At 40.9% G+C, this 13113-nt stretch overlaps 2 protein-coding genes across 3 annotated transcripts; one reads left to right on the top strand and one right to left on the bottom strand.

Moving 5' to 3' along the window:
* The first annotated feature begins 479 nt into the window (after nucleotides 1–479).
* On the top strand, nucleotides 480–6423 carry LOC135494158 (nucleoside diphosphate kinase-like). 2 transcript variants are annotated; one of them, XM_064781995.1, is made up of 6 exons: nucleotides 480–853; nucleotides 1208–1359; nucleotides 1748–1849; nucleotides 2132–2244; nucleotides 2746–2769; nucleotides 4242–6423. In XM_064781995.1, the coding sequence occupies exons 1-6, from the start codon at nucleotides 682–684 to the stop codon at nucleotides 4360–4362; spliced, it is 684 nt and encodes a 227-aa protein (XP_064638065.1). In that variant the 5' UTR covers nucleotides 480–681; the 3' UTR covers nucleotides 4363–6423. The 2 variants fall into 2 exon arrangements, with proteins under 2 accessions (XP_064638065.1, XP_064638066.1); XM_064781996.1 differs by lacking the exon at nucleotides 2746–2769.
* A 641-nt stretch (nucleotides 6424–7064) lies between these two features.
* Nucleotides 7065–11173, bottom strand: LOC135494155 (glutamyl-tRNA(Gln) amidotransferase subunit B, mitochondrial-like). Its single transcript, XM_064781981.1, has 11 exons — nucleotides 11052–11173; nucleotides 10520–10679; nucleotides 10138–10251; nucleotides 9572–9890; nucleotides 9231–9344; nucleotides 8813–8897; nucleotides 8457–8694; nucleotides 8182–8333; nucleotides 7868–7946; nucleotides 7540–7683; nucleotides 7065–7341 (listed from the first exon to the last, which is right to left on the bottom strand). Exons 1-11 carry the CDS (start codon nucleotides 11153–11155, stop codon nucleotides 7216–7218), a joined length of 1635 nt encoding a protein of 544 aa, XP_064638051.1. The 5' UTR covers nucleotides 11156–11173; the 3' UTR covers nucleotides 7065–7215.
* Between the last annotated feature and the right edge of the window lie 1940 nt (nucleotides 11174–13113).

The following is a 13113-nucleotide window of genomic DNA, read 5'->3' as shown; positions in this document are numbered from 1 at the left end:
AAAGATTTATTATTAGTGACATGTCTTTGTACACTCCAGCGTTGAGCCTTCCGAAGAACGTTAGGCTCCCTATAAAGAATCATCCAGATATCCGGATGTCGACCTGATATTCATTGCTTTATAACGTTATTTGTTATTTTTAAGGACACTTTATGGTAATCTCACATAACACAATCTAATGTTCTGTAAAAAAGTTTTATTCACCCTCAAAAGTGGGCCGCAGTTCATTTTCTGAGCTGGCAATTTGATTGTTGACCTATCAATTTTCAATTTCTGTAAAAACTACAAAACTGTTTCGAATGATTTTGAATGAACTGTTATGCTGCAATTAAGCTTTACTCATATCTGTTTTTAATTTTATAAGAATGTTGAAAAATAAAAAAATGAGACCCAAAAAGAACGTCTACATTATCCGAGCCTGCCGCATTTTATGAGCAGCCGCCAACAATCCAGGCGGCTGGGTTAGTGCGTCACTTGTGCCTTGCATTGACGATAACTAGGTCAGCCTCTGTTGTTTGGTTATGTTGTTTGTCGGACCCTGGATCATGGATTAAACTGTCTTGTTTTCTAATTTGTGCCGTATGTAAATAAACATTGGTGACAAGGTCACGCCCATCAGCTTGTCATTCAACTATAATATTGATAAGGGAAGTAGGCTATTACGTAGGGTTACGTGTCAACATGTCGAGCGTGGTCAAGCAAACTGGAATGCTGATCCATCAAGCCGTCCGGACTTCGGTCACATTTTATGGCCTGTTTTCACAGGTTTCCGGCCAGACTTCCAGTTATTTCAAACGCGTTGCTGCACCAGGAACATGTCGGCTATTCTCAACTACAAGTTCAACTTCTGCATGTGAGTATATCGGGTGAAATCTGAGGGTTTTGTCAGATTTGCAGCTTGTTATTGTTTATATGTGACGTCATGATCTGCGCTGGTTGAGGTGGGCGGGGCACTTTTAAAGGGAGACCATAGACAAACCATCTGTCGGATGAAGTTACACGAAGTTGACAATAGGGGTCTCCTATCTCACAGTAGATGGAATTGCCGAATCAATAAACATGACCACGCACCCTGAACAACATAAAAATGTAGGGGGGGGGGGGGGGGGGGGGGTAGGCTACAACAAGTGAACAACTCTGGAAGAAACAGTTGAATGATATCAACTCAACTGCGATTATTCAAAAGTACACATCATCCTTTTTTTAGCGTCCAACATCCCACCTGATGTACCAGACCCAGAGCGCCAGAAGACGTTTGTGATGGTAAAGCCAGACGGAGTACAGCGTGGGCTGGTGGGGGAGGTTCTCAAGAGATTTGAAGTAAAGGGTTACAAACTCAGGGCTTTAAAATTTGTCCATGTAAGTTGCTGATAAAGCTCAAGTTGAACAACTGTATATCATTATCATATATCTAACTGTCGTTGTGTACTGTTGGCCTACTATAAGCCGGCCCATGGATCTGATGAAGCTGCTCACATTTCAAGCTTTGGCACATTAGGGGAGTCTGCACTACCAACTCTAGACTCCAACTGAGAACAAGATTATCAGTCCCATCCTACCACTACACAGTTAGCCCTACACATCCTGAATGCTAACTGATATAGCGAATGTACAGGTAACCTTGCTTGGCTACCTGGAGTAGACAGAAAGAAATTGTGCTCTATTTTCTCCAGAACTGTGGGCTTCCTGCTGGTCAGCTCACTGCCATGTTCTGTCACTTATAGTACATTCTTCTTGCTATTGCTAGGCACCCTTATGGATATGTGAGGAACACTACATCGAACACAGAGGGAGAGTATTCTACCCCAAACTGTTAAAATACATCAGATCGGGACCAGTGGTTCCTATGGTGGGTATGAATCTTGAAATGTATTGCACTGAATGCATGTATTACCTATTAGGTTGGTGAAGACAGGGTTTCCCAGCGCAGCCTATTTCGTAAGCTTGATTGCCTTATCAGTTTGAAATTTCTCTTGAGTCTCTTGGTTTGTGATGTCAAGGACTTTGTTGTCAAGATGCTTTATCACTTATGTGCTTGACTATACCACACGCGCAGCAGTACATCAAGTCAAGAATGCCAGCATGTTTAAAGCCTGAATGATCCTTCACAGGAGGTCCATCTCTCTTGCAGGTTTTTGAAGGTGAAAAAGTAGTAGAGGCAGCTAGAAAAATAATTGGTGAGACGGATCCTGTCAACTCAAACCCCGGCACAATTAGAGGAGACTTTGGTCTGACTGTTGCAAGGTATGTAAACAGACTATATGCTCTGGTGCAGGCTGACAGAGTAGGGGGGATTTTTCTGGACGAAGACATCAGTCCTCTTCAGTCCTCTTAATACTGACCCATGATAGTGTAGAGCTGTTTGTCGGTGAGTGCTGTGGGAGAATGAACTAATACTGACCCATGATAGTGTAGAGCTGTGTGTCGGTGAGTGCTGTGGGAGAATGAACTACAACCTTGGTCAACCTTGCACTAACTTTGCGTTTCCGTATTTTCATTTCCATCAACATTCACTTCATTCTTGCCTGGCTTTACTGATGAGAATAGCCATTGCTTCATGTAGTGCTGTTGTAAAATTTGATAGCTGTCAACACAGGATTTCTGATGGTGCAAAGTCCTAGTTTGTGCATAGATAATGGGAAGTTTGATGAGAATACCCTTCAAAGTATACAACCAAAACCAAAATCAATTGTTTTTCACTTCAGTCAGTAACAGCAATAACATTTTATCACCTATTTATTTTAGTAACTCCCTTCTAAAAGAAATCGGGTAATCTATGTTTAATTTTGAAGGAGTTAACTTTTATTTCTGATGCACTTCGGGTCATTTCCAAAATGGTTTGTTGTTGGATTGGATGAAGTGACGCAGATTTCTGTGAAAATGCTGAAAATACAAGTTTATAAGCAGCCGAGGAGAGTAGACAGCAGCAGTATTTAAGACCACTGGCCAATACACTGCCGATTTAAGCTCTAATCAGCCGGTATAAACCCGTCCACACAGTATCTGTATTTTCCTCTCGGAAAATCTGAATTGGTCATTTGAAGGGCTGTTCTTTATCAGTCTTGCCATTGTTTGAGTGTTACTTTGCACTCTTCCTGTATTTTTGGAAAAACAACCTCAAATCAAGGAATAGAGTGCGTGAATAACTTATACCAAGTCCACCAAATTGAGAAAGAAAGAAGATCCAGGTCTAGTCTGGGGAGATTGCTGGCCGTACACCAGTGTCACCATGGTCTCTGTCCCAGTCTACTGGGGAGATTGAATGTGCATGTCTACAGCCATGTTTATATTTTCTATTATGTTGATGTTTGTTGAGAAATCTGAATCACAATTCCCATCCAACACCACGCTATTTCATTTCCAACATAAGGAACATACAATGCTTTTTTGTAGTTTTTGTCGTTAGTTTTTTTGGGTGACAGGAGTTCATGCAGCTAACTGAGTGGTTTAAGGGTGTTTTAGTTCGTTGCTTTGGAAACAGCCAGTGAGGAACTGATTGTGACAAGCTTCTTTGGTGCCTGATGGAAATGGACTTTAGAATTTGACCCTCTGACCTGTCACTGTGTCTAGCCATTGCAGCTGTCACTTGGCCCTACCAATTTGTTTAATAACAGAGTCAGAAAGTAGATTAAATATTTTGATTAACTTTGAAGCTTTATTAACCCATGCATAGAGCTTCTTCTAACCTACACTAACAATGCATTGCATCTTGGATTTTGTTGTCTTGGTTCTCGCCGTCAGTGGAAGTTTTTCCAGCTCATCACTCTCTGTCGCAGTGTATTAAGACAGCATATCAGATACCCCCAACCTGATCTCTGTATCATTACACATCCTTCTTACTGTTGGTAGAAGACGATCTGCATGCTCCCACTCATCACTGCATGATCTCCACACCAGCATGTTAAGTTGCCTATTGAATTGATCAGCGATGCTTGCCCACAGTAATGGAGAATGCACATCAAGATTGCCTTGTCACTTGAAGTGATTTCACAAGTAGACATGGTTTCCTAGATGGTTCTCTGATTTCACCGTGGGTGAGTGAACCCAAACTGAATCCTGACAACATCAGGATGGAGAATTTCACAAGTACTCTCTCTCAGGGGAGAACCAAAGCTTGCTATATCAGTTTCACTCTTCCTTTGAAATGACACTTAGAGGTGTCAATGTGTTGATGATCTGCATCAAAATAACTTACTTGATACATCAAATCACTTGTCAACTTTCCGGTTTTTCCATTCCAGGAATGTCATACACGGCAGCGATAGTATCAAGAGTGCTGAACGGGAGATCGCGCTCTGGTTCGAACCAGCTGAACTCATTCAATGGGATCTTGTGCACTACGAGTGGCTCTACGAACATTGATGAAAAGTAACTGTAGATAACGACCAGGAAGAGTGGTTACTGTCGGTACTGGGAGGGATGACAATGATATCAGTGATGTCCTCAATAACGTCAATAACGTCAAAGCTGTAGTTGCTGATGGAATCCAGTAGGAGGTATAGTGAGTCACATTGACTTACTGTTTTAGAGCTTGTTAACAGACATTTGATCCCAGCATTGTTTAGACTGCTCTCAGAATCTCTAGTTAATCTCATGAAGTTTTGCACATGGATGCGTGAAGATTTTGTATTCGATGTATCGGGGAAGTTGATCTTGGTTAGAAAAGCAAATGTACAGAGTTAGATTGAAGGATTCAGTGTAAATAGCATTTTGTATAGAGTAGTTGTTAATTTATTAAAAACTTAAGGAAGCAGGCTATTGAAAAGTTGAAATGGTATAGAATTGTTCAGATTGGAATGAAGGAAGACTTCATGTTCTGGGAGCAGTCATAGATTCAATGCAAGAAAGCTTTCTGTCCAGGAGATCAGTGATTAGCTAGATTCCACATTGCTTTTGTAAGTGTCAAGAAAAAAACCAAAAGAAATTAATTTTGACAAGTTCATCTGACCATGTACCCTCCCAGTACTTTCACGAGCTGTATAATAATAAGGAGTGTTATGTAGAAATGTATGTATGATGTAGATGGTATGTAAGGCCTAGATGCCATATCAGCACAGTGTGTTCCTCAAAGTTTGAGTGTCTTGTTTGTTAGATGTTTAGTTTTTAAGTACTAGTAATTAAAGTGTATTTTGACTGGCCTTGATCCACTGTTCACTATCATAGTTTTGCCACTTTCAGAGGCTTACAAGTGCAAAGTCATACTATTGAAGTTAATCCAACACATATGAAAGTGTACAGCTTCCCTGTGTTCGGGATGGTGGAAAAAGGTCTTTCATGTCCTTTGTCAGGATTGTTCAATTCTAAAGAGATTACCAGCAATATGTGCTTTGACATTTAAGCTATGCAGATTTAAGTGTAGGTGCCATGTTTTTCTTATGTGCTGAATTCTTGAGAGGTAGTGCAGATGACATCATCAGAGAAAGACCCTATTTTTGTCACTTTTTTTGTCATTAGTGTAACAATGGCCGAAGGAAGGTGTTATGGTGCTGTCAACCATGATGCCATTCATACTTGCCACCCTTTGTTGCCAATGTCCGGTCAAGGGCATCGAATGATGTCCAAATATGTCATTGCAAGGTCTCTATACCATAGATGTTAGGTGAGAAACTGTTTAGTATACATGTAGTTTCCTTCAACAAATTCTAATATGAAAAGTTAATGCAAAGGATGATTGCAGAAGAAAAAAAGGACTTTGTGTGACATATCATCTGAGGAATTTAATTTTACACACTTGCCATGACATGCTTCCTGTTTTCAACATATTGTTCACATAGATTCACATAGACTTAGCTTGGTATTGTCATCTGGTATGCAGGCGAGTTGGTTGTGACCTATAAGTATGTTGATTGCTCAATGTCTCAATTGAATCACTTACCTTTTATGTTGTCTGACTTAACCATTGATGTGCCATATGATTTTACTGTGTTTTAAATCTGATGTTAAGATAATATTGGTCGTTGTTATGTAGATACGAGTGTATGTAGAAGATGAGGTTCATTCAGACCAATGTATGTCAAAGAACAATGCAAATAAGCATCAGCTACGTTCATATCATCACCTGCGTTTTTATAAACGATGTTTGTTGTTTGCAACTGCTATAAATAGTGAGGCAAAGCCTGTCAAATTCCAGTCGAAGGTTTGATCACAATGTTACACTTATTGGAATCATTACTGGTATATCATAAAGATCTGATTATTGGCATATCACTGAGGTTGTCGTTGATTAGTTCCCATTGTCGCACCAAGTGCGTATGGTCTTTATAGGTACTTGGTTGTACTTGGTCCTGCCGAGCAGTTGACTTTTATCTCAGTAGGTTTTTTTTAAAAGCCAGCTGGTAAAAACAGGGAGTTTGATTTGTTTGTTTAACTTTCAACCGTTAAATACTTCAGTCTTTGAGAATTACAAGTGGTCATAGAATTCAACTATTGTTTGTTCATTACTTTGTGAAACTTGTGTCAGATTGGAGGATAACAGGATCAAATGAGCCCTTCTCCCTTCTCTCTGGAGACATTAACTATGTGGTATTCAATTCAAAAGAAAAACCCAGTACCAAAGGACAGTCAGGAACAGGAAAGGTGCTTGTAGAGACCCAGTCAGAGAGGTTGTGACTAACACACCAATCTCTCCTCGGAGATTGTGACCATCTTCAAACAGGATGTGTCATAGGACAGTCAGGAACAGGAAAGGCGCTTGTAGAGACCCAGTCAGAGAGGTTGTGACTAACACACCAATCTCTCCTCGGAGATTGTGACCATCTTCAAACAGGATGTGTCATAGGACAGTCGGGAACAGGACAGGTGCTTGTAGAGACCCAGTCAGAGAGGTTGTGACTAACACACCAATCTCTCCTCTGAGATTGTGACCATCTTCAAACAGGATGTGTCATAGGACAGTCAGGAACAGGAAAGGCGCTTGTAGAGACCCAGTCTTTAATATCCCAGGCTGAATCAGACACAAAGAGCCTCCAATGGCTCAATGAGATAAGACCACAAACATGTAGCTACATGTAGATCAAGCAACTCCCTGCACCTACTATGAAGACAATAAGGCAGACACTCAGACATAGATATGAAAGCAGTCACTTTTATTCAAGATTCAAGGAATCAAAATCTCAAATGATATGAAATTATGTACAGAACACAGAGTATAGATGATTTGATTATTAACAGGAAGCAGCAGCATAACAAAGGCAACATAACAGATGAAAACAGTTCTCAGCTAAGCTTCTCCTTGAGTATCTTATTGACCAACTTTGGATTTGTACAATTGTTCGTCAGTTTATGAACCTCTCCGACAAAGTATTTGAACACTTTCTTCTTGCCTCGTTTAAACTGTGCCACCTGAAAAGAAAAGATTACATATTGGGTTGAGGGCTGAGCGTTAACTAGGACATTATTAGCTCTATAAACAATATTGGACAATTGTAATGTAAGTAGGAGGAAACCGGAGACCCCGGAGGAAACCAACACTGGCGAAGAGAGTCACCCTCTCATCACATGAGTGAACCGGGAAAGCCGGAAATCTGATCAGCAACTTACGGCCTTTGGATTTGCTGCTATGATCTCTTCACATCTCTTTGCTATCGTTTCTTCATCATGTATGGCAAACCACTCATTCTCTTCAACTATATCTCTAGGAGACTTTTGATCTCTTGGATGACATTCTAACATAATACTAAGCACCTGTAAGAAAAGACATGTCACAGTGGCATTCTGCTTACATGGGGCAACAAAAGAAAGAAGTCAGTGAATGAATCTACTTCAAACTCATTAGTATTCAAGAGTAGGCATCAGACTCTGATCCCTACTGCTGCTAAAGCCAATAGGTAAGATGTACTGCTCACATGGATGTGGAGCTATGACATACCTTTAATCCTATGTTATTTGTAATCTTTCTAGAATGCAATAGATCCACTAGTTCTCCAAAACCAGCCGGTGTTAAATTGCTGAAAATAAAGATAAGGTGAATGATTATGATTCAACATATGCACTGTCTGAGAAATTATAACTGAATGTCAAAAACTTACCTTTAAAATGGTGAATGACACATGTCTGTCACTTACCAACAGAAACTTTCCCACATCTGTGACAACCCTGCACAAACCATAGTCGGGAGGTATCGGAGGGAGGTGCTGATGTTTATATGATATTGACTGTACAAGTAGTCAAAAGCCAACGTACCATTCTGAAATCTTTCTATCGAGTTCGTTCAGCTTGCCCAGCAGGTCATTTACGATCCAGTTTACAACCAGGCGGACATCTCTGGCAGCACCAGCAGCACCAGAGCGTACTTTCATCACCTCTTCGAAAAACTCAAGAAGGCCACTTTCATTCTGAAAAAAAGATAGCCCAGTGGGTGAAATGTGGCATAAAATGCAACAAGCATTCGTCAGTTGATATGCAAAAGTAACCTTGAATATGTTTGCTGGCTGGCGGTGTGATAGGCAGCAACTCACCATTAGAATATAGATATTCTGCCGTGACACAGCATACTGTCCTGAAAGACGTTGCCGAGTCTCTTCTGGTAGTTCAGGCATCTGACGTCTCATTTCATTGATGATGACCACCTGGCTTTTATCCTCCTCTTCAGGGACGTCTTCTTCATTGTCGTATAATCGGAGGGGAGGTAAGTTTGGTTCTGGCATAAAGCGATAGTCATGGAGTCGCTCCTTGTCCCGCATTGGAACTGTCTCTCTGGAATCAAAGTAGCATCGTCTTTTTATATGCATTCTAAAGCAACAAACTTGCAGTCCTCACAATATGGAATGAGAAGCCTGACTGAAATAGTCTGGCATGAGAGAGAAAAACCTACCCACTTTCTGCATCAAATGATCTTGTTTCATTTTCAATGGTGTTTCCTTTTTCAAGTTCAGCAACTTGTCTTTTGACTTCAAAATCTGAAACAAGTCAAAGACAAGTAACACAAGTAGGTACACCTAAAAACAATCACTTATGTGCTAGCTGTTATGCAATGGAATAAGAATGTTCAATTGACTTTAACTGGACTAAAAAGGTCAACTGACTAAACATTCATGGTCTGATGAACAAGTCTGTTTCGCACTTGGATGATTGATTTTGTTCAAATGTAGCTTGGTGTAGGGCTATGTACTACATGTATACACTGTGCATTGGGTGTAGTACAAATGTAGTTGAAACCAACATTATGAGAATACAAAGGAATTTGTTTGTCTGCAGTCTGGCTATATACTGAGGAATAAAAGGACATTCACCTATGGCCTTGGCTACATTCTTAATGCTGTTGATGTTTTTAACCTCTGCCCTGACCCCGAGGGGTTCTCCCGGATGGTGGATAGATACACTTGCATCAACACGGAGAGAACCCTCTGAAAATAAAGAGCAGGCAATTCAGTGACAAGAACACCTCAATTGAGAACATCTCCACCAGTGACAGCCGCTTTAAAATAGAAGATGATGACCATTAGGGATTTTGAACAAAATGCCTGTAAGAGCTCTGTACCAAACTTGGTGCTTTCATCACAAAATGCACAATATGTACCAGTTAGCCTCCCTTCTATACACACACCACACCAGAAGGGAGCCCAAAACTCACCTTCCATCTTTCCATCACAAGTTCCAATCGCCAACAGAATGTGTTGAAGTTCCTTCAAGAATGCTGCCACCTCTATTCCAGTTGAAAACTCGGGTGCTGTAATGATCTCCATAAGGCCAACACCTGCTCTGTTCAAATCTATGAGGACTTGCTTCGCCTCTTCATCATGAATACTTTTTCCACTGTCCTGCTCCATCTGAAGCTGTGTAACTGTGACAGACTTCCGTACAGGTGTCTTGCTGCCTGGTTTAAGGACATCATATTCAACTCGTCCATTGTTTGCTATTGGCCATCGCTGCTGGGTGATCTGATATCCCGACTGGAATGAGATCAAAATGAAATGGTCCATGGGCCACATGATCAACTCATTTTTAATTTGACAGAGAGATACTACAGATGCATAAAGTTGTTTGCTGTCATTGGCCTGTAAAATAAAGGTTAAGGTTGCTTCTTGCAGACGGACAATTTTGAGCCTGTTGGGTTACAGTAAACTATCATGTCTTTAACAACGACCAATAACTAAAAGATACTTTTAAACAATTGACACTCTGTAGTTTGATACTCACAGGTAAATCACCATAAAAGTAATGTTTTCTGTCAAATTTTGAAACTTTGTTGATATCGCATGAAAGGGCCAGGCCTGTGATGACACTTGCTTCGACACATCTTTTGTTTAGGACCTGGAATAGACGGAGAGAATGATGCAAAGTAGTGGCCCTGTCAAGCAGGCACGCAGGACAGACATTCCATTTTCAGTATTGAAGACGCTTGTCCTGAGAGTTCAGCCCAAGAGCCCTAGAGCTTTGTGGCCACAGGTTAGGGTGGTTTCCTTTGGCCATACATCAGATGTTTATCATAGATGTCAACATTTGATCAAAAGAAGAGATCACATATTTCAAAGATTTCGACAAGGTGTTTGTAAGAAGTTTTCACAAAAGTTCTACTTACAGGTAAAGTTCCTGGCAAGGCCACATCTAAGAATGCCACCCGATTGTTGATAAGAGCAGCAAATTCTGTTCCAGAGCCAGAAAACAATTTTGCCTTAGATGAAATCTGAGCATGAACTTCTATTCCAACAACACTTTCCCACTTTTTTTCATCTTCATGCCTGAAAAAACCCAAATTGTAATCTTTCCAGGCTTTGCATTTTCTTGCGTTTTCTTTTGCTGCCTCATTCATTTGTCAGGTCACCCACCCACCCAGGCCATGGCTGCATAGTGCATGATTTAGGCACTACTACTCCACTTAACTTGACTAAGTCACTATACTATAATCAGTGAATTCGGAAAGGGGTGTAGTGCATGGCTAAGCCAAGGGCCAAGGCGCAAGTCCTCATAGATTTGAACAGAGCAGGTGTTGGCCTTATGGAGATCATTACAGCACCCGAGTTTTCAAGGCCGAGCAGGATACCATTCCCTTGCTTTAGATAAAAATGAAAGGATAAAAATGTGTTTTCTATCTAACTTGGAATGATAGGTACTTGTGCTTTGTTGAAATGCGTCGGTTAAGCGCAAACAAGGATGGCCGAACGCATAATTTGCAAGAAGTTCGACGAAAAATAGTAAAAAGTCCAGCAACCACCATTTTGGTTTGTCGTTTTTTGTAGAGTAGAGTTGACGAATTCCACACCGACCGCTCACTCGACCTACTGTCTCTGCCACAGTTGGCTCGCCGGTCAACCTCATAACGGACTTTTTTTGTATTCATGCGCGGCCAAGCCCTAACCGTAGTTCCTAAATGATCATTAATTTCTTGGCCCTCACAGTATGCCAGTGTTAATTTAGCAGTTGTTTTGGCAAAAACATGTTTTTGAGGTTTCTGAAACCTAGAGCACTACTCAATAGGTGGCTAACAAGAAACTACGCATTTTACTGTTGTTGCCGACGTATGTGTACACTGAACTTGGAATGTGCGTCGGCCCCGTGTTGAAATGCCGTCCAGTGCCAGTTGGTGCGTTTTTTGGCTGATTTGTGCAAAATTCAACATATCTCAAAAGTTCAATGGTTGAACCTCGATTCACGACAGCTTTTAGACTTGTGACCCCTGTTTTGTTGTCGACAAGAGTCTATGTTTTATGAATAAAAAAGTTGTGTCCTGTACGTATTCCGTCTTTAGTATTCTGTCTTTGCATCTGCTTTCATTATTTTTTGGCGGAATTTCCACTGTTTCTCGCCTACACATGACAGACAGTCGTGCCACACAATCATTCAGGACAACTCTCAACCAAAATGTTATCCATCGTCCACGAACCATAGCGTTCGTGATTTTGTTTATCTCGCCTTTCTTTGAATGCGTCACCAACGAAGGAGCATTCCGTTAACTAAAGACGATCGTTAAACATAATGCATTTCTTTCATTTCTTGTACATTATCCTGATTCAATGACCACTAACTTGATAAATGAGCCGCAGTCGCTCTCTCTCTCTGAATGACTGGATCGCATGTCGGGATTGCCAATAACAACCACTCTGTAGTGTTATGCAAAAAAGAACAACCAGAGGCAGAAGTGAATTAGTTGGAATAAATGTTTTGATCGACTTGTTACTGATCGAGATCGCTTTGTACGTGTATATGCACGGCTATTCTAATCAACAGGCTAAACATGTACATGTCTTATTGTTCATTATACGATCAGATTACGAAGACAATCCGCCTGAACCTTGCGCGGGGAGGGGAGTATTAGAGAAGCTTTGTAAAAGACAAGTGGAGATCACGGGAGGATTTATTAGAGTTGCGGTAGCAAGACGGATTGTTTTACGGACCTCGAGCTATATACTCCGCCGCAGCTTGGGGGATTATGAACGAAAGTGATTGGATGAAAGGGATTTTTGATTGAAGTTGATAAGTTGTCTCGGTTTCGGTGATTATATGGATGACAGACTGTGTGACTGTGAATGTAAGATCCTGTAGGAGACTGTCTTGCCGCTGATGTGCTTTCTATTATCGGAAAAAAAGGTGCACAACACACTTTTTTAAACAGACGTGCACCAACTCTTCACTGGCACTGTAGTAATGGTTCCACTGAATTATGAAGTTGTTGGCATCATCTAGTATCAAACCGTGCGCTCCTATGATGGGTCTACGGATTCGTGATGAGGTTCACCAGAGACCGCTTACCTCTCCTTGGTCATACATCATAAAGATTAACTTGTTACTCTAATTGTTATAAACGACCCTGCAGTTCAAACTCTCGTGTGGATTATGGGGTGCCTTGATGTTTACCATGTTGGTCAGGCAGCAAATGCCATAAATATCGAACCCGTTTCAATGTAATGGATAATGAGCGCTCAGGGACTATGTCCATTGAGTTGTTTTAGGTGTTACCCTTCCTGTTGGACAGCTCAATAACAACAGTGATAGTAAAAAAATGATGTCTTGGGTAATATGACTGAATCAAGAAGGCGAATCTGAAATAGAAAAATCCCTCCAGGTGATAGGTAAAGTGAGCTCCTTGACTTTGATTTTGATAGCTAAGTGATAGCCCAAAGTCCAATTTCCACCTCAGGAGACACTGAATAAGTACACACTTGTGACAGTTTAAAA

The sequence above is a fragment of the Lineus longissimus genome, chromosome 9, assembly GCF_910592395.1.
Source record: "Lineus longissimus chromosome 9, tnLinLong1.2, whole genome shotgun sequence".
Taxonomy (NCBI): domain Eukaryota; kingdom Metazoa; phylum Nemertea; class Pilidiophora; order Heteronemertea; family Lineidae; genus Lineus; species Lineus longissimus.
Note: the sequence above shows the minus strand (reverse complement) of the source record. Positions and strands in the feature narration are given on the sequence as shown.

Coding starts and splice junctions, on each gene's coding strand:
- LOC135494158 (XM_064781995.1), top strand. CDS start 682: ATGTCGAGCGTGGTCAAGCAAACTGGAATGCTGATCCATCAAGCCGTC. Junction 2,245..2,745: donor TTTGGTCTGACTGTTGCAAG/GTATGTAAACAG, acceptor TATTTATTTTAG/TAACTCCCTTCTAAAAGAAA. Junction 2,770..4,241: donor TCCCTTCTAAAAGAAATCGG/GTAATCTATGTT, acceptor TTTCCATTCCAG/GAATGTCATACACGGCAGCG.
- LOC135494155 (XM_064781981.1), bottom strand. CDS start 11,155: ATGGTGGTTGCTGGACTTTTTACTATTTTTCGTCGAACTTCTTGCAAA. Junction 9,891..10,137: donor ACTTTTATGGTGATTTACCT/GTGAGTATCAAA, acceptor ATCTCATTCCAG/TCGGGATATCAGATCACCCA. Junction 8,695..8,812: donor TCATTTGATGCAGAAAGTGG/GTAGGTTTTTCT, acceptor CTTTGATTCCAG/AGAGACAGTTCCAATGCGGG.